Genomic DNA, 24,478 nt, shown 5'->3' with positions numbered 1-24,478 from the left:
ATCTATATAAAAACTAAAGTTGTCCATGATTAATACTCTTTTTACATGCATTTGTTATTTGTTGATTTAAACTCTTTCCTACAGTGTGGCTACTTTTCAGGGGCCTATACAATACACCTATCACTACCTGTCTTCCTTTGGTATGTGTCACTTCCACCCAAATTGACTCCACATCCTCTGGAGGAGTCAACCCACCATTCTGGGGCCTTTCACAGTACTTAGTCATCTTCTCATCACAGAAGTGCTCATCTTCATGAGCACTTCCATTTGAGGCAACCGCCACCCCCCCGCCCCCCCGCCCCCACCGCCCCCCCCCCCCCCCCTCCACCACCACCACCCTCCGCCCCTGAAAATCTCCCTCTCTTGCAGAACTCAATTGTCTCTGTCTCGGCATTAAGAACAAAGAAAATTACAGCACAGGAACAGGCCCTTCGGCTCTCCAAGCCTGCACAGACCATGCTGCCCGAATGAACTAAAAAGCCCTACCCTTCTGGGGACCATATCCCTCTATTCCCGTCCTATTCATGTATTTGTCAAGACGCCCCTTAAAAGCCGCTATTGTATCTGCTTCCATTACCTCCCCCGGCAGCGAGTGCCAGGCACCCACCACCTTCTGTGTAAAAAGGGATGTCCCTTCTATTGTGAATCCCTCTTCACTTGACTGCCAGCTAAGCTTCATTGCATGGTGGAAGCAGCTAATTAAGATTGTTGTTGGTGTTGGCTCGATGGGCCGAATGGCCTCCTTCTACACTGTCGGGATTCCTTGATTCTATGATTCTAAGAGGTGCTTTCAGCAATTGCTCGTACTATCTTGGCAGCAGATCTCTTCACTGTTGGTGATGATTCCATGAGGGAATAAAGCTAGTTGAATGGGTAGACATGCAAAAGAAAATGTGTTATGTTGCAAATGTAATAATCATTATCATTAATATAATTCATTAAATAAATAAGTAGTTGAATATCTGACCCTGTAACTCACTAACGAGGTAGTATGTTTGAGTCATGGTTGGCTTCTTTTATTGCCACAAAATCATGTCAGGCCTGTCGGGTGGCTTTGGGTTTTGGGGACTGATCACTGTGCCCAGATCAGATCTGATTTTAATTTCATTTTCCTAAGGTCCAGGACAGCGGGTCCTACCAAAATGGGTTTGCTTGACAGCAGCATCCTGGGGCACAATAACACTGGAATGAAGATGCTCTGATATTTTTATTCTGTGTCTGTAAGATTACCCTTTTGGCTAAGATCAAATGTCAGATCCAGCTGAAGATGGGGTACCATGTTTTATCTTGTCACCTTGGATCTTGTTGTCTCTCTTGTGGGGACCATGAATTGGATTCAAATAGATTTTGAATTTGGTTCTTGGAGCACACTAGGAATGGAATTGGGGTCTGCTCAGCTCATTCTAAGCATTGGCTTTGTAACTTTAAGAATGGAGTAAAAAAAAATTTTTTAATTACCATAAAATTGTTTGAAGAGAAGGGAGGAGTCAATGAGACATTGTTTAAACTCAGCTGGCACAAGGAGTACAAACGTTGCTGCCATGTGAACATAAATTTAAATACAATTAGCACAGAGGATTGAGTTTTCCTTATTTATGTATACCTTCATTTTAATGGCCAGTTTTTTGATTGATGTGGCCACTCTGTACGGAGCATGACTGTAATATTAAAACATCGCATACAATTATGCTAATACTAACTAGGATACAGTAGTTAAACTGACCCGGGATGTCTTAAACCATGGCCTTCAGAGTTGAATTTGCATACCTTTGAGATGGTCATATTATTTTCTCGAAGATATCTGTCAGTGGTAGTAGAATTTGATCCATTCAATCTAACTCTTGGAGAAAGTGTATTTTTACGTGTTTACCATACTGCTAGCAGCTGTCTGCATGACAGTCCGCCTTTAAATAATGTTGTCACAGTGATGGGCAGAGTGCCAATAAGGAAGTACAAAAGTACAACTTTGAGTTTCAGGGACAATTAACAGGCTGTACTGTCTGGACCGGGACTAATGGGTTTCTACAAATCGTCAACTGCAAAACACTTCAACTAACTGAATGGATAAATATGACCATGCTGCCTGATTTGGGTAATCTGCCATCAAAGGTTTTATACCAGTAGCACCTCATTGCCAGGTGCTGAATTACAGGCATATCCGGTTTTCAAAGCTTTTATTCCACCTCTGAAAGGTAAGTGAGATATCCTTTTAAACTCTTTCTTTTACAAAAGGCAACAGCAATTGCACATTCACAAATTATTTCCCTAAAGAGTATGGTTTGTGTTTTGCGACTAAAATGAAACATTAAATGAGGAAGCTGTTAATTGTAATTTTAATTCCTGTCATAAAATAGTCACAATCTTATTTTTTTTAATCAGCAGGCATTTCTGAATTGTGATTCAGTTATCCCAATGCACAGTAGGATATAAAGTATCTGCCCTCTGAATATCTGCAAACCAAACCATTGTAAATTGGGATCTTGAGTGTGTGTAATTCAACTGCTGGGATCTAGCTTTGGGTCTTCTCTTACATGCCATTTAATTAAGCTTCTATACATCCATTAAGTAAGGTCTGGTTGAATATACTTTGAGCCACGATCCGTGTTGTATTGTGTCTTTTGCTAGGGCATACAAAACAGATCATGAAACTAGATTAGGCTGAAATTCAGATCAGGTTGGATTACACCTTTTGGTGGACTTCCATTTGAAGTAGAGTTAAGTCGGATCAGGTATGTTCTTAGCACTTAGCTGCCCCAATTTTGTTTCAGCAGTGGAGGGATTTCTCATGGTAGGAAACAAAAGTCTAGTGCGGAGAATCAAAGGAGGTCACAAAATTGTACACACTCTTCAAGGATTTCTTCCTAGCCATTACCCGAAACATATCTTTCCCTCAATTTAATATGGCCTTGTAGTGTTTTGAAGTAGGTTTACCTTACCTTCTCTATTTAATGTTTTCTGGCTCTGTGGGCTGGGAGAGGGATCAGCTCACCTGGATGGTTTATGGGGATGGCAGGAGTTCAGGGCAGCACCCTGGGTCTGTCCCATTTGTTCAGCCACCAAAGGTGCAATGTACAGTCCACTAGATTGTCCACCTGCTACCCCCTTTCACAACCTGGCAGCAATTTATTGGCATATCTGGCGATACTTATTGGTTACCTCGGGAGGTTTCCCAGCAGATAAGGCCCAGGAGTTGCTATGCTTTCTGAGAATAGGCATTGGTTCCATACTGAGCCTTGAAAAGGAGTCAAAAATGTTGCAAAGACATGGTAATCAATCCCAGAGGAAATCGATTCTTGATTGACTATATCCAATTGTCAGCTGTTGTTTCACCTTTGGGGAAAAAAAGTAACAATTTTTAACGTCTTCTTCAGCCCAGCAAGGTCAGAGAAGCATTCCTATTTTTTGCTCTGTTACCTGAACCAAATACAGTGTTCAAGGTGTGGTTTGTCTAGCACACGATACAATTCAGCAGTTTATTTTGTTTTAGATTTACTTAGGCAGCAGTGTGTTCTATTAAACCATACGTATTGTTCTCCACTCTAATTTGACTTGCTCTTTATTACGCAAGAGCCTGGATGATGTAGTTTGTGTGAAAGAGCGAAGCTCAGATGGTTTATCAAGTTACCAAACACACCCATCAAATTATATTGCCAGATTGTGGAAGAAGTTATTTTATATAATAAGTTTTCTTTCAGTCTTGTTTTGCTATTTGGAAGTCCGGTTCACGACATGTTGCTGGACTCTTTGGCTTTTAAATTATGATTTGCAAGTTTTTGCAACCCATTGAACTCAGGTAGAGTGGCAGCGTACCCCCCCTTCCCCTCCACTGATCTGAGGCAGAATGGCAGTGAACCCCCCTTCCCCCCACCGATCTCAGGCAGAGATCCACCGCCCCCCTCCACCCTACAGATATCAGGCAGAGTGATCCATCTCTCCACCATCCCGGACCCTCCCGCACAAGGCCCCCATCTCCTCCGGACTCCGATGGCTGTGTTACATCTTCCTCTCTCTCCCCTGTCCCCAATCATTGAGGCACTGATCCACCCCACCACCGCACCGCCCCCCCCCCCCTCCCCCTCCCCCTCCCCCTCACCCTCCCCTCCCCATCAGCACACCTGGAAATGCTCACTTGCCTTCCCCTCAATGCTAACAAGCAAACTGCATGGAACTTGCTGGAATGTTCTGCCAAACTGCCTGCAGCTGATCTGCCCTAACGAGGGGCAACTCCATAAAAACTCAACAATGGACAGGCAGGCAGGCATTCCTGCACAAAATGTGCACACGACCAGCCCCCGATTTTCTGAGGGTGACCTGGGGAGGCTACTGGATGCAGCAGAGGCGGGACACCCTCTTCCCCAGGAGGATGCTGACCCAGGGGGGCTGATGGAAATGCAGCCTGGGAGGAAGTCGCTGTCTCGGTCAGTGCCAGGGCACTGGCCCCCCCGAACCACGAAGCAGTGCCGGAAAAAAGTCAATGACCTCATCTGTGCAGCAAGGGTGAGTGCGGAACCCCATCTTGCATCTTCCTCCAAATTTCCCCCAGATCCTCCCATCCCCAGCACCCTGCAAGCTTCCAGCTCCTGACTTCCAAGCACCTCCTTCCTATCCCCCCAAGAGCCCCACTGCGCTTGCCCTCTCAGAGCCACCATCTGATACTCTGCAGGAGTCACGCCATCATTTCTTTCATGGCTCCTTCTGTTTCCACAGGAGAAGACCGACCATAACGCCTGGGAGAGGGTGAAGACAGGGGTGCAGGTGCTGGAGCTGTCAAGGGGAGATGTGGGCTGCCAGCGACAGCATGGTCAAGCTGCCGTCAAGACTTGAGCATCTGTCATTCCTCCACTCACTTTGAGGCAACTTCCCGGGGGCACAAGTTTCGGGTGCAAGGGGCAAGGTTTAAAGGAGATGTATGAGGCATGTTTATTTGCACAGAGAGGGTAGTGGGAACTCACTGCCAGGGGGAACTCACGGATGCAGATACGATAGTGACCTTTAAGGGGCATCTCTACAACTATGTGAATGGGATGGGAATAGACGCATATTGGCTCCAGAAGGGTAGGGCGTAACAAATCAGATGGGCAGCCTGGTCGCTACAGGCTTGGAGGGCCGAAGGACCTGTTCCTGTGATATAACCTTTTTGGTGCTTTGTTCTATGTTCAATGGAGAAATGTGAATCATGTGTTTGACATCCCGGATTCCTCTCCCTCCCTTGCACTTAACATTGTGTCCTGTGTTGCAGGGACAGATCTAGGTGCCCCGAGGCCTTCTGGACTCCAGGCCTCTACTGCAGCTCCCGCCCATCCTGGACCAGACAGCTCGGACGAGTCCTCGGAGGATATGAGTAAAGGGATCTCCGAGGGTGGCACAGTTTTGGTGTCAGCTTCCACTTCACAACTCACCATCCCAGATACTGACACATTGGTGGGTCCAGTTAGTGGTGAGGCTTCTGGGTCACTCTCTGGTGGAGCACAACACTTCTGCTGATGTACATCGGGTGGAGGGGGGACTCTCCGAGATCTCTGGCATGCGGGAGCCTGCCGGAGGCGAGGACTCAGCTGGCCCCAGGCTACATGCTGGGCCGCTGAGATCACTTCTCCCTCAGCTGCTGGAGATGCAGCAACAGAGCCAGGGAATGCAGGAGGGGCTGACGGCCACACTGGACCAACTGTGAGGCTGTTGGTTGAGTCCCAAAGCTTTAAGGTAGACCAGCTATTGCCTGTCTTGCGTGGTTCCCAGGCCAACACTGCAAGCGTGGTGTCTGCGGTGGAAAGCCTGGGGCAGGGCATCCTCACCATAAGTGGCAGCTCCAAATGATGGCTGAGTCACAACAGGCCACTGAACAGGCTTTTCGGGATTCTGTGGCCCATGGCTGAGAGGCTCGAGACTTTGCAGGAAACCCAGCGGGACAGTGCTGAGACACAGCGGGCTATGGCTGCAGCCCAGTCACAGAGGGTCATGGCTGAGGACTTGCAAAGTGTGGCCCTGTCTCAGAGAGCACTTGCTGCGGCCATTGAGAGGTGGCCCTCAACTCAGGTGGCCAGGGCAGAGGGCTCGACCACCATGGGTAGGACGCAGGTTGTCCTCCAGGACTGGCAGTGCCAGGTGATGCCGGAGCTTCTGGAGCTCACCGCAGAAGCACAACCATCCCATGGAGTGACCCAGGGGCCCACAGAAACCCCAAGAGAGGAGGAAGGGCTCGAGCCCATGCCGGGGCCTTCCAACAAGTAGACCGTGGCTGTGGCTACACCTTCTGACTCCCCCCTTCCTGACACTGGGGCATCTCAGGGGCAGCAGGATGAAGCGGGTGTCATGGAAACATCCCAGACACCTGGAAGCCATCCAGGGCCATCAAGGTCTGGGGCCTCCAGAGGATGCCTGCCATGCGCATCATAGGCCACGGGGCATGGTAGGCAGCTGGCCCCCTCCACTTCTGATGTACATTCTGGGGAGTCACTGAAACGTAGTGGTAGGCCACGTAAGGTTAGGAAGTTGTAGTTGCACTGAGATGGCACGGGTGAAGGGCTGCACTAGTTAGAAAGATATTTAAGCACCTTAACGTTTTCTGTTCACAAGATTTTATGTTAGAATGTCTTATTTAAACACCTTTATTGCAATTAAATGTTTTTTCACCACCCATCTGTGACTAATTTGGCTCGAATAGGAATCCTCTTCCATTGATGATCGCCGGAGGGAGGCTTCATGTTGATGTCAGTTGGGGAGGCCCCTCAATACTGTGCCACTGAGAAAAGGAAGCCATTTCCCCAGACCTCAAGAGCAATTCCCACCTGCCCCAGGGTCCTGTATGGGGGTTTCAGATCCCTTCCCCACTACATAGATGTGGGCCCAGGTGCCAGCGTGCATGCACAGCTCAGGTAGGAGTCAGACTAGTTTGCACCAGGGCCTCATCATAATGGTGCTTAGCGAATCGTCATCACCCTCCTGCTTGCCAAAAACCTCGCTAGCACAGAGTATCCAGGCCCACCACTCTGAATTTTGGGGGGTGGGGGGGAAAGGAATGGAACCCACAGACACAAACCCCTAGCAAGTGAACTGCCTGGTGATCAGAGCCTCCCTTGCCACCCTCGCATGCTTCATTTGGGCTGCCAGCCCTCCAGTGCCTGGTTGGTGTTCCTCGGCATTCTCTTCCTTATCTTCCTCCTCCTCCTCTTCCTCCTCCTCCTGCTGGTCATCCTCCCCAGCGACGCCCGGCTGGTCAGCCTCCACATCCTCCTCTTCCTCCAATATGGCACCTCTCTGTCGAGCCAGATTGTGCAAGGCACAGCACACGACCACTATGCAGAAAGAGATCACAGGGCTGTATTGGAGGACCCGCCAGATCAGTCCAGGCACCGGAATCGCATTTTGAGGAGCCCAATGCACCTCTCCACTATCACGTGGGTGGCTACATGATAAGGAAAGGTAAAGCTTTGTGAGGTTCTGCAAGATGGAATAAGTATGATAGCAAGAAATGATCTTGAATCAGAAGATGTAGAATCCATATGGGTGGAGGAAGACAGTGGTGGGGGTAGTAAACAGGCTCCCTAACAGTAGATGTACTGTAGGATGGAGAATAAATCAGGAGTTACCGAGGGCATGTAGAAGTGGCAGTACTTTAATACTGGGTGATTTTAATCTTCAGATGGATTGGGAAAATCAAATTGGCAGAGGTAGCCATGAGAAAGAATTCATAGACTGTATTCGGAACAGTTTCTGAGAGCAATAAGTTGTGGATCCAACCAGAGATCAAAGTATTTTGGATGTGGTAATATGTAATCAGGCAGATTTAGTGAACAATCTCAGAGTACAAGATCCTCTCGGAAATAGTAGCCATAACATGGTAGAATTGAACAGGAGTGGCAGAGGGGGTGGAGAATCGAGCAAGAGACCCAAAAACACTTTTACGCTGGTGGGATTTCTGATGACATGATAAAGTCGGGCTCTCAATTTACATCTCATTTGCACTACAGATCAGGCATTTACACCTGATTGCCCCCCTATGTTGGACTGTCCATTCACATCGGCATGCCCTCAGGCCAACATGAATCATGAGAGGCCCCCATCATGGGCAGCTGCTGAACAGAACCCACCGAAGGTATATAGGTAAGTACGGCCTTTGGGCGGGGTAGGGGCAGTGGGGGGGGAGGTCACACCTGGGAAGTACCCCAGCACTGCCCAGAAACTCTCCTCTATTGCTGGCCTGGCACTGCCTTCTGACACTTAGTGCCAGGATGGTTCTGCAGGGAGGTGCCACGGGTTGTGAATCATAGAATCCCTACAGTACAGAAGGAAGCCATTCAGCCCATCGAGACTGTACCAACCACAATCCCACCCAGGCCCTATTCCTGTAACCCCACACATTTACCTTGCTAATCCCCCTGACACTAGGGTCAATTTAGCATGGCCAATCTACCTAGCCTGCACATCTTTGGACTGTAGGAGGAAACCGGAGCACCCGGAGGAAACCCGCACAGACAAGGGGAGAATGTGCAAACTCCGCACAGACAGTGACCAAAGCTGGAATCGAACCTGGGTCCCTGGTGCTGTGAGGCAGCAGTGCTAATCACTGCCACCCACCGTGGGTGTGAATGGCAGCTCCAGTGGCTAAACTCATTATGGTGAAAGAAATTCAGGGGCCGGGGCGGGGGAAATCACAAAATAATTTCTTAAAATGAAATTGACATTCCAGATATTGACACCTTGATCTGTCAAATTTAGCAAAGGGGTGAAGTTAGCATAAAATGCAGCTTAAAAACAGGACAGAGTTTAAGCTCAAAAATGGGATTTTGCACGGGTTGTGTTCCATGGACTGGGAGATTCCATGTCCGTGTCCATGGAGGGGGTCTTCCATGCCCCTGGGGGGGATTCTGTTCTGATGGTGAGGATGGGTGAGCGTTGAAGTTGCTGACAGGACATGCCCATTCAGAGCCTACCCCACCATCATGACATCATGGGACCTGCCCACCTCCTGTGTCAAAAAGTATGCTGGAAAAATCCAGCAGTGCAGCCAGCAGGCTACTCGCCACTTTTCTCGCTTGCATTAACACTTAGCCGAAAAAATCAGAAAATCCTGCCCTTGAATTTTTATTATAAAGGTCACCAGTTCGCCTTGGACTGGGAGCAAGTCTGTCTTTTTCTAAGATATCACTTGACCACTTGAGGGGGAATGGGCTATGTGCTTGTTTGCACAGCAATATTTAGTTGATGGGAAAATTGACAAAGGCTAGTGGTTTACTAGAAATCACATGACAAAGACAAGATTTGAGTTTTGCATCTGTCGCTTTCAAAATCAGTTTGTTTTGGGGAATAAGCTGAGGAGGAAGGCTGCCCTGACTCTCCTTCTCCCTACCTTGCCTGAAATGCAACGTGTGGTTTATCAACCTGCAACCAGAGAATCCTCATCTGGGTATAACTTGTCTTCATTTGGAAACCTTAAAAGCTGAGGTGAGGAGATTGATCCATCTCTATCTTTACCTCCACACCGAGGCTCTGCTGGTGAGTCTCCATACATCTACTGGGACCAGCGGCTTGGCTTCACATGAAGGAAATCCAGATCAACAGCATAAAAACCCTGTGAACTTTATCCTTTGTTTTATAAAGCCTATCCTGTGAGGTCCATTTTTGCAGAGATCCTATCTGTTTGTCCTTTGTTTGTTTGTTTGCTTGTGCATGTGTTTGTGTGTGTGCTGGGATATTTTTTTAAAACGAGGATAGATAGTTATAATTCCAGAGTACAATTGTGTGTATACCATGACGCGCGATATAACTCACGAGGCTAGAGATGCTCGAAGAAATAAAGGCTTTTATTGACTACTACAATAGAGCTACCATATATAATACACAATCCCAGACTGAAGGGTCCCAGACAGAGCAGTGACCTTTATACCTCTCCCAGGAGGCGGAGCCCGACTGGGATGTACCATAATAACAATAATACAGGTAGAACAGCCCAACCCTAACCCCAACAGTAACATGTAGAACAGCCCAACCCTAACCCCAACAGTAACATATATACAGACTCATAATACTGGCCAGACCCTGGCTCAGTACTACCTGGTGGGAACCAACGATGGTTCACCACATACCAGTTCCTGCAAATTGTTTTCAAAAAGAAGTTAAATTTTATAATACATCAATTATTCTGAGTTTATTGAAAGAAACCTGGTTAAAGTCTCTTTTATTCTGGGTATCACAACAGTGAAGGTAAATAATTAGTCATTTTGGTGAGTAAATTAAACTTGAGGTTGGTATGCAGGTGTAGCATGTGATAAAAAAAGGCAAATGGGATGTTGAATAGAGAAGTGTTGCAATTGTATAGGGTGTTGGTGAAACAATATCTGGAATATTGTGTCCAGTTTTGTTCTCCTTATTTGAGGAAGGATGTGGTGGCATTGGAAGCAGTTCAGAGGAGGTTCACCAGATTGATTTGGGGGATGAAAGGATTGACATATGAGGAAAGACTGAACAGTTTGGGCTTGTACTCGCTGGCATTTAGAAGGATGAGAGGGGATCTCATAGAATCATAGAATCATAGAAACCCTACAATGCAGAAGGAGGCCATTCGGCCCATCAAGTCTGCACCGACCACAATCCCACCGATGCCCTACCCCCTCTAATCCCTCTAATCTACACATCTCAGGACTCGAGGGGGCAATTTTTAACCTGGCCAATCAACCTAACCTGCACATCTTTGGACTGTGGGAGGAAACCGGAGCACCCGGAGGAAACCCATGCAGACACGAGGAGAATGTGCAAACTCCACACAGACAGTGACCCAAGTCGGGAATCGAACCCAGGTCCCTGGAGCTGTGAAGCAGCAGTGCTAACCACTGTGCTACCGTGCCGTCTGATCGAGGTATATAAAATTTTTAAAGGAATTGATAAAGTAAGTGTAGACCAAATGTTTCCTCTTATGGGGCAATTTAGCACAAGAAGTCACAGGCATAGGTTGAGAGGTGGTAGATTTAAAACTGAGATAAGGAGGAACTACTTCTCACTGAGGGTGGTGAATTTGTGGGACTCGCTGCCCCGTAGCGCAGTGGAGTCTGAATCGTTGAATGGTTTCAAGAAGGAGATAGACGTATTTCTAATTTTAAAAAAGGATAAGGGTGGCACGGTAGCACAGTGGTTAGCACTGCTGCCTCACAGCTCCAGGGACCTGGGTTCGATTCCCGCTTGGGTCACTGTCTGTGTGGAGTTTGCACATTCTCCTCGTGTCTGCGTGGGTTTCCTCCGGGTGCTCCGGTTTCCTCCCACAGTCCAAAGATGTGCGGGTTAGGTTGATTGGCCAGGTTAAAAATTGTCCCTTAGAGTCCTGAGATGCGTAGGTTAGAGGGATTAGCGGGTAAATATGTGGGGGTAGGGCCTGAGTGGGATTGTGGTTGGTGCAGACTCGATGGGCCGAATGGCCTCCTTCTGCACTATAGGGTTTCTATGATTCTATGAGATATGGGGAACAGGTGGGGAGGTGGATATGAGACCAGAGAGAAATCAGCCATGATCTCATTAAATGGCGGAGCAGGCTCAAAGGGCTGCATTTGCCTACTTCTGCTCCTAATTCCTATGTTCCTCTGTTAGACTAATGATGCAACCTGTTGAGTAATGCAGCTAGATAAACAGCATACTTCTTCTATCCTGGTCCTTACAAGACTTTTTTAAAAATTCATTTATGGGATGTGGGCGTCGCTGGCTGAGCCAACATTTACTACCCATTCCTGAGGACCTTTAAGAGTCAACCACATTACTGTGGATTTGGAGTCACCTGTAGGCCAGGTAAGACCAACAAATTTCCTCCCCTAAAGGACATCAGTGAATCACATGGGTTTTTATGACAAACAGCAATAGTTCCATGGTCATCATTAGACTTTTTTTTAAAATTCCAGATTTTAAAAAATTGGATTCAGGTTTCACCATCTGCCAAGGTGTGATTCGTACTCAGGGCTCTGGATCACGAGTCCAGCAATACTGCCACTGTGTCACTTCCTCTGATAGCCTTCATATTTTTAATTCATTCCTGGAATATGGGCATCACTTGCAAGGTCCATAAATGGAATAAAAAAGACTTGAACTAAACATTTTCTGTATGAGAGAAGATAATTCATATTAATCTGAATAAACACAAGCACTATTTAGGCTTATAAAACAATAAAATGAATTAAGGAATCACATAATATAATGATGATATAATTTTTCCTTTCTTTGTCACCTAAAAAGGTCACATCATTATTGCACCACCATGTACTGCACCGAGCCCAGAGTGTTGGAAAACAACAGCCATGAACCAGGAGGAAAAAGGCTGTACTATAATTCCACCACAGTTCAAATTCAGGAAGAGACAGAATACATAAAAAAGGTGAAATAATAATCCTGATGATTCATAAGCTACTTTGTCCAGATTTGCTGACCAATGTATTGTTATTGGCTGTTAAAACGGCCACTTGTGACTCCCTTGATGATTTATTTGGTTAATTCATGGAACGTCAGCATTATCCACTACACTGAAACTGACTCATAAGAAGATCATGCAAAATTGGTCCTTTTGTGCCATCTGGGCAATGACAGACATAGTCAGCATGAAAGTTGGCTGACGTAAATTGAGGAGCAATGTGGAGATTTGTAAGCAGGGGCATCAGGGGATCAGCAAAGCGGCAAGGGAAAACTTACTGCAATATGGACAATGCAAGGTGCAGTCAGTCTCGATCCACCATCTGGAAGGGCCTGAAATGGGCCTATGGTGCCCCATTGTCTGAGAGTGCAGCAGATGTAGGGTCAGCAGAGGCCTTCAAAAGGGAATTGGATCACTATCTGGAAAGGGAAAGAAATGCAGGGCTGCGGGGAAAATACACCAGGTGAATTGCTCCCTGGGAGGGCCAGTACAGACACAATGGCCCGAACTGCCTTCTTCTGTGCTGTTACCATTCTATGATTCCATGATTTTCATAGGCAATGAGCCTAACAGTAGTTTTGGGTGGGCATCTTAATGGATTTGGAATACAGTGCTCTCTCATCCCAAGCCGAGTGTACCTATCTTTTACCCAAAATAATGGGTGCGGAAGGTTCCATTTTTTCAAGACAGATCTTACATTTCTGGGAGGTACACCACTGCAATATTGAACTGATAAGCATCTTCCATTCAGCAACGTGTTCTGACCAAGCAACAATTGAATAACCTCAAGGTGTAACAGCAATTAGATTATCTTGCCTTGAAAGGAAAGGCTATCTTAGCAACAACTTATTACAAAATAGTACATTATTCAATGCATGGTACAGTACCCCTACGTTAGAAAACAATGTATAATCTCAGGAGGTCTGCTTGTTGTAACTGAAATATTTAATATGAAGGCCTGGTCAAGGCAAAGACCCCCAGAAAAACCTGGAGCTCAATTTATGAGCAAGTTGAGTTTAAAGATGTCAGTTGTTCAGACTTTTAATCTTTCTATCTAGATGCGAATTACATTGCAGAAAATGCGACAACAGCTGTTTGGGAATGAGGACGTGGTGACTGATGGCCAACAAACTCATGAAATGAAGGTACTCTGAGCGACATTATTTACATTTGCTGATTTAAACGTTGCTAAGGAAAAATCTCTGGAGTGAGCACCATCAACTGTAAACTATTATCAGTGGGTTACTTGTTCATACAAGAACCTTTTGTTATCAAGCTACCCGGACAGTCAAGTGGGTAATTGAGCTTCAACACTTGCTCAGCAGATTGAGGTTCCCTCCTTTGCTGTTGTATGGTTGGTAGGATTTGTAGCCACTTTCCCAGCCATTTGCAAATAATTTTGGCATGTCCCCAGTGATTGTTCCACCTGTACAATGGAGGGTGCCATAGTGAATGGGGTAGAATAATAGCTACAGGAACAGTTTTGTGCCAGCTGTCACCCAAGTGTGCAGATGTGAAACTGATTGGCCAAAACTGCACATGGAGGAGAGTGGGCCTGGCTCTGCAGTTGAATGCATTTAAACCTCTTCTTTCAGTTCTAGCAAAGAATGGATGCCAGAAAACATTATTTAAGGCACTAAGAATCATAGAGTCCCTACAGTGCAGAAGGAGGCCATTCAGCCCATTGAGTCTGCACTGACTCTCCGAAAGAGCATCCTACCCAAACACACATCCCACCCCCCCCATTCCCATAAGCCTATGCATTTACCATGGCTAATCCCCCTAACCTACACACCTTTGGACACTAACGGCACTATTTTAGCATTTTGATTCTAAGTGCTGGGCGGACTTGAAACTGGGAGTGTTTCAGATCCGACTTTTAGACCCGTTCTCAGGCACCCCCCTACACACTCTGTCTGCAAAAATATCAGCGATTCCGAATCGCGCTGCACAAGCCTGTGGGCGGGGCTTAACGCACCCGAAACCCTGCAGCTCCGATCGGCGCCTACAACTGTGCATGCGCAGAAAAAAAAGTTAAAATGGTGCTCCCCTGCCACATCCTCCCAGGCCGGATAATGACTTCCCTTGGCCCCCAGACATTGCCCCACCCCCACAACATTACTGACCCCCTTATCCCCCCAGACCCCCGCCACCCAGACAGAACATGGGCCACTCCCCCCTTCCCTTCTACTGATCTCAGGCAGAGTGGCAGCGGACACCCCCCCCCCACCCCTCCCCGCCGCCCCACCGATCTCAAGCAGAGAGCCATCGGATGCTTGGCCCCTACCTCCTCACTAACTGGAGCACCCGAATTGGACTTCTATGGAGCATGTCTGTTTTGCACTGATTCTCGATGGGCAAACGTGGTTGTAAAGGGGGAATTGCCGGTAAAATTGGGCATGCAGCCCATTATGTCAATTTAAATACATGCAAATCCATTTAAATGACCGTCACACCCATTTCAGGTGCGGTCCCGATTGCGGCCATTTTCGGGCCTTGGTAAAGGGGGAACTGGCGCGGAGGTGGGCGAGGATCGCGCTACTAGTCTCATGCCCAACTTTACCAAGTTTTCGTGCCCGAAAACGGGCTCAACGCAATAGTAAAATCAGGCCCTAAGGAACAAATTAGCATGGCCAATCCACCTAACCTGCACAGTTTAGGAGTGTGGGTGGAAACCGGAGCACCCAGAGGAAACCCATGCAGACACGGGGAGAATTTGGAAACTCCACGCAGGCAGTCACCCGAGGCCGGAATTGAACCCAGGTTCCTGGCGCTGTGAGGCAGCAGTGCTAACCACTGTCCCACCGTGCCACCAATTGTTTTCACAAGAGTATAGCCAGTCTTCCAATTCTCATTAGTGGAAGTAACATCCATCATCAGCTCAAGGCATTATAGACAGAAATTGTGATGAATGATCCCATTCTGGTATTTATTAACTGATTTGAATGTGTTTTCAATGGCATCGTTTCCAGAGGGAAATACAACATATGCCAAACAGGCAGACATCCAGCATAATGAATCTCCATCCAACTTTCTACCCCTTACTGACACACTACCGCGTAGACTAAGCAATCAGATAAAGTATTCCTGATGTTCCATGGTTGGACCAGTAGACTGTACAGAGTTAGTGGATTTCAGTCAAAGCAGCAATAAATGGGTTATTGTTGACCACATATCCCTGGGATAGAGGAAGGAAAAATCAACCGAGATCCAGCTGATCACCATTCAGTGACCTCTGTTGGAAAGTGGGTGTTTTGCATGTAGACTTTGAATGAGGACATTCAGGTTGATATTCATCAGGGTTGAACAACTTTATGTATGTCAACCCTATGGATAAAGAATAATCACTTGGTCAGTAAAGGATAAAAGAAATAACTTGCACCAATATAGCCTTTCACAAGGTGAGGAGTGCTGCCAGCTAATTAAGCATCATCAGGTGGGAAAGGGAGAAGATTTGGTGTGTGGATGATCTTACCCTCCCTTTGCCGGGGGCTGGTCAGGGAAAGGGCAAGTTTGATGCCTGTGGCCAGACTAGTTATGCTGAGAAGTGGTTTAGGCCGAATCTTTGAAATGACCAATTTGAAACGTGAGAGATCAATAGCTGTGGGCCTGACCTTTGGTTATTGACGGTGAAGCATTCTGATTGCTCTTAAAGAACCTGGCCTGTGGGTACAAAACAAAATTGCTTATTTGATCTCTTCATCGTGCTATGATGTTCTCTCAGGTACTCTCTGATCTGACAGGACTCATATCCTGCTCCTCACTCCCTCTACTCCAACCTTTTCAACCACTATATCGCTGTCATCACATTTTCTCCTTGACACCTCCTTCCCTACATTCAAAAACCTCAAAATCTATTGCTTAACCTACAGTCAAACCTGGGCTTTGTCATTTGGCAATCTTTGACCCCTCCTCTATGTCTAAGCTATTCATGAACATTACAAGATTTTTGGAAATATCTCTGTTCCTGAGGAAGAACCATAGAAATTAAAGTTGCAGTACTGTGAACAGTTCTGGTCTCTTTTTCAAAAGATGATTTGGGCGACACTGGAGAAGGTGCAGGATATCTTTGCAGGAATGATAGTAGAACTGAGAGTTTATACCGATCAAGAAGCTTGAATACATTGGGTGTCTTTCCTTTAGACCTGATAGAAGTCTTTAAAATTACGGAAGGGTTTTGATAGAGTAGACGTAGTGAAAATATTTCCAGGGCGGCTCAGTGGCACAGTGGTTAGCACTGCTGCCTCACAGCTCCAGGTCCCCTGGTTCAATTCCGGCCTTGGGTGACGGTCTGTGTGGAGTTTGCATGTTCTCCCCATGGCTGTGTTGGTTTCCTCCGGGTGCTCCGGTTTCCTCCCACAGTCCAAATATGTGCAGGTTAGATGGATTGGCCATGCTAAATTGCCCTTTAGTGTCCCAGAATGTGTAAGAGGGATTAGTGATGTGAATGTGTGAGTTTACAGGAATTGGGGAGGGTAGGTCTGGGTAAGCCGCTGAGTTGATGGACCAAATGGCCTCCTTCTGCACTGTAGGAATTCTTGATTATAACATTAGAACTAGGGGTCAAATGTATAAGATTGTCAGGAATAAATACAACAATGAATTTAGGAGAAGCTCAATTCTTTACCCAGAGTGCAAAAAAGTGGAATTTGCCATCGCAACATTCATAAATTATCATAAATACACTTCAGGCGAAGTTTAAAAATGCACAAAGGAAAAAGTGGATGTGTAATAGGGTTAGAAGAAGAAGACTTGTATGGCAGCAGTGGCAGGCAGTGGAAAGCAGTGGCAGGATCAGATAGAGTCAGCATGGATTTATGAAGGGGAAATCATGCTTGGCAATCTGTTGGAATTCTTTGAAGGTGTAACTAGTAGAGTTGACAAAGGGGAGCCAGTCGATGTGGTATATTTGGACTTTCAAAAAGCACTTGACAAAGTCCCGCATAACAGATTATCATGCAAGATTAAAGCACATGGGATTGGAGGAAGTGCATTGAGATGGATAGAAAACTGGTTGGCAGAGAGGAAACAAAGAGTATGAATTAATGGGTGCTTTTCAAATCGTGAGGCAGTAACTAGTGGGGTACCACAGGGATCGGTGCTGGGATCCCAGCTATTCACAATATATATTAATGATTTGGATGAGAGAACAAAATGTAACATCTCAAAGTTTGCAGAGGACACCAAGTTGGGTCGGAGGGTGAACTGTAAAATCCTTCAGAATTACCTGGACAGATTGGGTGAGTGGGCAAATCAATGGCAGATGCAGTATAATGCACTTTGGAAGCAAAAACAAGAAGGCAGATTACTACCTGAACAGCTGAAAATTGGGAGAGGGGAGTGTGCAGTGGGACCTGGTGTCCTTGTGCACCACTCACAAACAGGGATAAAGAAAGCAAATGGCATGTTGGCCTTCATTGCGAGAGGTTTCGAGTACAGGAGCAGGGATGTGTTGTTGCAATTATACAGGGCCTTGGTGAGGCCAATACCTGGAGTATTATGTGCAGTTTGGTCGCCTTTTCTGAGGAAAGAATTTCTTGCCCTCGAGCGAGTGCAGCGAAGGTTTACCAGGCTGATTCCGGGGATGGTGGGATTGATGTATGAGGAGAGATTGACTGGTTAGGATTGTTTATACTGGAGTTCAAACGAATGAGGGGGGACCTCATAGAGACTTATAAAATTCTAACAGGACGAGACAGGGTAGATGCAGGGAGGAAGTCCCCGGTCGTGAAGGAGTCCAGAACCAGGGGCCACAGTCTGAGGATTCGGGGTGGACCATTTAGGACGGAGGTGAGGAGACATTTCTTCACCCAAAGGATGGTGAGCCTGTGGAATTCATTACCACAGGAAGTATTGATGCCAAAACATTGAATGTATTCAAGAGGCGGCTAGATATCACTTGGGGCGAATGGGATCAAAGGTTATGGGGATAAAGCAGGATTAGGCTATTGAATTCAGCCATGATTGTGATGAATGGCGGAGCAGGCTCGAAGGGCCAAATGGCCTCCTCCTGCTCCTGTCTTCTATGTTTCTATAAACATCAGCATAGATCTGTTGGGCAGAATGACTGATAACCACAATTACATTGCCATATGTTGGTTGATGTAACACCAGAATACCTTCAGACGTTTTTAATTCTTTCATGAGATGTGGGTGTGACTGCCAAGGCCAACATTTGTTGCCTATCCCTAATTGCCCATGTGCTGAGTGGCTTGCTTGGCTATATCGTAGGGCAGTAAAGAATCAACCACATTGCTGTGAGCCTGGGGTCACATTTAGTAAGAATGACAGCTGTCCTTCCCTAAAATTAGTGAATTTTATGGTCACCATTGCTGAGACTAACTTTATATTCCAAATCTTTTTCATCAGCTGCCCTAGTGGGATTTGAACCCATGTACTACGGCAATATAGCCTTGGCTGCTGGAGTACTAGTCCATTACCACTACACCACTATCTTCCCTGACTCAAAAACAGAAATTGCTGGAAAATCTCAGCTGGTCTGACAGCATCTATGGAGAGAGAATAGAGTGAACATTTCAAATCTGGATGACCCTGCATCCGAGCTGAAGACAATAGAATGTAGGGTAATATTTATGCTGGATAGGGATGGCACGATGGCACAGTGGTTAGCACTGCTGCCTCACAGCGCTAGGGACCCGGGTTCGATTCCGGCCTCGGGTCACCGTCTGTATGGAGTTTGCACATTCTCCCTGTGTCTGCGTGGGTTTCCTCCGGCTGCTCCGGTTTCCTCCCACAGTCCAAAGATGTGTGGGTTAGGTTGATTGGCCATGCTAAATTCCCCATTAGTGTCAGGGGGATTGGCAGGATAAATATGTGGGGTTATGGGAATAGGGCCTGGGTGGGACTGTTGTCGGTGCAGACTCGATGGGTTGAATGGCTTCCTTCTGCACTGTAGGAATTCTATGTAAGTCTGGGTGAGGGGGAAGGAGGATTGACAAAGATGTCATAGAAAAAAGACAAATGGAATGTAATGGTGGTGGTGATCATGGCTAAGAAGGGTGCTGATAGTGGCCATTTAGCGATCAGAATGTGTAAATGGCAGAACAAAGGTAGTAAGAAGTTTAACAACACCAGGTTAAAGTCCAACAGGTTTATTTGGTAGCAAAAGCCACACAAGCTACAAGGAACAAAGAACAATACAGCACAGGAACAGGCCTTCGGCCCTCCAAGCCCGCGCCGCTCCCCGGTCCAGGATTGAATCCTGAATCCAGGATCCCCGCCCAATTTTCCAGCCTATCTACATCCTAATATCCTATCCACCGAGCTGTCCCTCACAGCTACGATGCTTTGTTCATCACAACCTATTAACTCACCCCCACCCCCCCATTCCAGACCATGTGATCTCCAGGGAGAGGCGAAAACCCAGAGTGAAAACCCCAGGGCCAATATGGGGAAAATAAATCTGGGAAATTCCTCTCCGACCCCCTGAGGCGATCGAAACGAGTCCAGGAGATCACACTGGCCCTGATCAGAAAATGCTTCCCAACCCTATTCATTTCCACTTCTGCTTTACAAACACCATCTGAATTCCCTGCCCCCGAGACAGGTTCCCAACTATCCGCAGTCTCGCTCTGTACTGGCACCAGCAAGATGATCATAGAATGAAGCCTTGAAACGAGAAACAAAGAACAATTAGCCCGCGCCGCTCCCTGGTCCAAACTAGACCACTCTTTTGTATCCCTCCATTCCCACTCCGTTCATATAGCTGTCTAGATAAGTCTTAAACGTTCCCAGTGTGTCCGCCTCCACCACCTTGCCCGGCAACACATTCCAGGCCCCCACGACCCTCTGTGTAAAATATGTCCTTCTGATATCTGTGTTAAACCTCCCCCCCTTCACCTTGAACCTATGACCCCTCGTGAACGTCACCACCGACCCGGGGAAAAGCTTCCCACCGTTCACCCTATCTATGCCTTTCATAATTTTATACACCTCTATTAAGTCTCCCCTCATCCTCCGTCTTTCCAAGGAGAACAACCCCAGTTTCCCCAATCTCTCCTCATAACCAAGCCCCTCCATACCAGGCAACATCCTGGTAAACCTCCTCTGTACTCTCTCCAAAGCCTCCACGTCCTTCTGGTAGTGTGGCGACCAGAACTGGATGCAGTATTCCAAATGCGGCCGAACCAACGTTCTATACATCTGCAACATCAGACCCCAACTTTTATACTCTATGCCCCGTCCTATAAAGGCAAGCATGCCATATGCCTTCTTCACCACCTTCTCCACCTGTGACGTCACCTTCAAAGATCTGTGGACTTGCACACCCAGGTCCTTCTGCATCTCTACACCCTTTATGGTTCTTCCATTTATCGTGTAGCTCCTCCCTACATTATTCCCACCAAAATGCATCACTTTGCATTTATCATTTATCTAAGAGCTTTCGGAGCTCTTAGCCCCTTCTTCAGGTGAGTGGGAATTCTGTTCACAAACAGAGCTTATAAAGACCACAGACTCAACAAAGGTAAGCAGAGTGTTAAAGGTGACCTGAGACAGGTAACAAGAACCGGAGGGGATCGTAGTAAGTGGAATAAAGATGGAAAGCAAATTTAAAAGGTGGGAAAATGAAATGATGGACGAAATGAAAATAATTTTTTTTTAAAGTTCAATCAAACCAAGTAAAACAAAATAAAATAAATGGGAATGGGGTGAAGGTGGAGGGGAGAGTTCTCATGCTCTGAATTTGTTGAACTCAATGTTCAGTCCAGAAGGCTGTGAAATGCCCAATCAGAAGTTGAGGTGCTCCAGTTTGCATTGATGTTCGCTAGAACATTGCAAAAGGCCAAGGATGGACATGTGGACAGGAAACCAGGGTGGTGTGTTGAAATGGCAAGCGACAAGATGGTCAGGCTCCTGCTTGCAGACGGTCTGAAGGTGTTCAGCAAAGCAGTCGCCCTGTCAGCATTTGGTCTCTCTGATGTAGAGTAGACCACATTGGCAGCAGCGAATGCAATAGACCAGATTAAAGGAGGTGCAAGTGAAGCGCTGCTTCATCTGAAAAGACTGTTTAGGCCCTTGGATGGTGAGCAGAGAGGAGATAAGCGGGCAGGTGCTGCACCTTCTGCGATTGCATGGGAAGGTGCCATGGGCAGGGGCTGAGGTGTTGGGTGTGATGGAAGAGTGGACCAGTGTGTTCCAGAGGGAACGGTCCCTGTGGAATGCTGACAGGGGGCGTGAGGGGAAGATGTGTTTGGTGGTGGCATCATGAGTATTAATCCACTGCCACTCTAACTGAGAAAGTATTGCACAGTCAGGGGTAACGTAGCCTGTTTTTTTTTAAGAGTGTAGATGATTTATTTAAGTGTGTTGTCTGTTGAAGTTTATTTTTGCATGGCCGTGCACATGCGTCCTTTCAGATTGCTGTACAGCCAGGCAGCTGACAGGGAACTTCAGTCCGACATAATGAGACATTAAACTGAGGCTTTCTCAGGCAGAGGTAAACGGTCCCTTGACACTGATTTGCAAAGAAGTGGCTAACGTTGATCCTTCAAGTAACATCACCAGAATAAATTAACTGGTCTTTATCACTTTTCTGTTTGTTGGAATTTGCTGTGTATACACCTTTAAAGTACTGTATTGGCTGGAAAGTGTTTTGAGGTTGTGAAAGGTGCTATATAAATGCAAAGTGCTATATAAATGCAAGTCTTTCATTTTCGTTGGAACTACAATGTAATTATTGTTTCAAAAACTTTTTTGTGTTGATACAGTGCTCTGGAACACATTGCAGAGTGTGACGGAAAAAATTGTCTGACTCACTCAGTGATACCGCCTGATGATACATTAGTTGTTTACAATGCCCCACCTAACTTGATGCACTTCGTTATGATTCCCTCAGGAGTTTCTTCACACGATTGTACTGTGATTCTGTTCATATCACTAGCTATTTTGGTAGAAATTGTTCAGTTGTCTGCTTCACTTATTAAATAGTTTTGATAGGAATTTCGAAGGCTCTGACATTAAATCATATGAGCACTTGACACATTCACTTGAAATTCTTCCATCTTAGAGTCTAAGGGTAGGATTTTATGGCCTCGTTTGTCCCAAAACTATGAAATTCTGCCCGAGATCAACAGAGCTTCCCATGTTCTGCCCCTCACCCACTCCGATTCCCATGGCGGGCAGGGCAGTAAAATTCCAGCTACAGAGTCATAGAGAAATACAGCACGGAGACAGGCCCTTTGGCCCAACCAGCCCATGTTGACCGTGGTGCCCTCCCAGCTAGTCCCAATTGCCTGCATTTTGCCCAAACTCCTCTAATCCTTTCCCATCCATATATTTAGCCAAATGCTTTCTAAATGTTGCTATTGAACCTGCCTCAACCACATTCTCTGGCACCTCATTCCATACAAGCACCAGCCTCTGCGTGAAAGGTTTGCCCCTTAGGTCCCTTTTAAATCTTTCCCCTCTCACCTTAAACCTATGCCCTCTGGTTTTCAATTCCTCTACCCCGGGAATAAGACTATGTGTGTTCATCCTATCTTTGCCCCTCATGATGTTACACATCTCAATAAGGTCACCCCTCATTCTCCTACGTTCCAAATCTTCTATTTTAGCAGAAGAATTTAACTCGTTAGATTAATGAATAAATCCCTCCATTAAAATAATGAAGAGAGTGGAATTTGTAGGAACTTGCCGTGCCCTCTTCCAGTTAAATGAGAGGGAGATTTTCAGGTAAAACGATGGTTAATTTCAGTGCTGTAGTCTGAAATTCCATGTGACAAGCTAATTATTCCGAATACATTTTCCATGTAGATGTAATGGTTCATATGACGTAAGCTTTTATACATCTACAAAGTGGCAAGAGGGTGATTTTTAAAATTATTTTCACGGGACATGTGTGTCACTGGCTAGGACAGTATATTATTTTATTGCCTATCCCTGATTGCCTTTGAGAAGTTGATGGTGAGCTGTCTTCATAGAACAATAGAACACTAGAAACATTACGGTGTAGAAAGAGGCCATTCAGCTCATCATATCTGTACTGGCCAAAAAAAAGAAATAAATCAGCCTTTCATTTTCATCCCACTTTCCAGCACCTGTCCTGTAAACATGCAGGTGACAGCACTTCAGATGCAGACCTTTTAAATAAGTTGAGTGTTTCAATCTTAACCATCAATTTCATAGAATCATAGAATCACTACAGTGCAAAAGGAGGCCATTCGGCCCATTGAGTCTGCACTGTCTCGCTCTCTCTGACAGAAAATCTCATAGAATCACAGAATCATAGTATCCCTGTAGTGCAGAAGGAGGCCATTCGGCCCATCGAACCTGCACCAACAACATTCCCATCCAGGCCCTATCCCTGTAACCCCACACATTTACCCTGCTAATCCCCTGACACTAAGGGACAATTTAACATGGCCAAACAACCTAATCCGCACATCTCACTCAGGCCCTATATCCGTAACTGTACGTATTTATCCCACTAATCCTCCTAACATATACATCTTTGGACACGAAGGGGCAATTTAGCATGGACAATCCACCTAACCTGCACATCTTTGGACTGTGGGAGGAAACCGGAGACCCACACAGTCACAGGGAGAACATGCAAACTCCACATAGGCAGCCACCCAAGGTCACCCTAACAGTGTTAATCGCACCCTATTTTCTATTGTTTTCAGCTCTGATGAAGGATCATCCAAATTTGAAACTTTGGCTTTATTCTCTCCCCACAGATGCTGTTAGGCCTGCTGAGATTTTCCAGCATTTCCTGTTTTTGTTTCAGATTCCAACATCCACACTATTTTGCTTTTATCCTTGTGCTCGCTGATGTACATTGGCTCCCAGCCAAACCATGGGATGTTCCAGCCATGCTCGCCCTGAAACCAGAAAATCCCGCCCGAGGTCAACAGACCTTTCCAAGGACCACCCCGTGACCGCTACGATTTCCGTGGCGGGCGGAACGGGAAAATTCGCCCCATGTCTTTTTTTAAAAATTCTCATCCTTGGTTACAAATCCCTTCATGATCTTGCCCTTCCTGATTTCTGTAAACTTCTCCAGCCCCACAACCCTCTGAGATATCTGCGCTCCTCAAATTCTTGCACATCCCCAATCTTAATTACATGTTCGTC

General features: G+C 46.3%; 1 protein-coding gene across 3 annotated transcripts in view; it reads left to right on the top strand.

Annotated features, from left to right (window-relative positions):
- The first annotated feature begins 1,918 nt into the window (after positions 1-1,918).
- LOC144498472 (coiled-coil domain-containing protein 68-like) overlaps positions 1,919-24,478 on the top strand; it is a 61,208-nt gene continuing 38,648 nt past the window's right edge. The window contains exons 1-3 of one of the 3 annotated variants that reach the window (XM_078219655.1): positions 1,919-2,192; positions 12,211-12,349; positions 13,441-13,527. In XM_078219655.1, the coding sequence (XP_078075781.1) occupies positions 12,233-12,349; positions 13,441-13,527 (204 nt within the window). In that variant the 5' untranslated portion in view covers positions 1,919-2,192; positions 12,211-12,232. Of the gene's footprint in view, positions 2,193-5,238; positions 5,422-7,978; positions 8,101-12,210; positions 12,350-13,440; positions 13,528-24,478 lie in introns of those variants that run through there. The other 2 variants (XM_078219664.1, XM_078219647.1) reach the window with 2 other exon arrangements.

The sequence above is a fragment of the Mustelus asterias genome, chromosome 1 (assembly GCF_964213995.1).
Source record: "Mustelus asterias chromosome 1, sMusAst1.hap1.1, whole genome shotgun sequence".
Classification (NCBI taxonomy): Eukaryota; Metazoa; Chordata; class Chondrichthyes; order Carcharhiniformes; family Triakidae; genus Mustelus; species Mustelus asterias.
The sequence above is the reverse complement of the archived record's forward strand: the minus strand, read 5'-3'. Positions and strand labels throughout refer to the sequence as shown.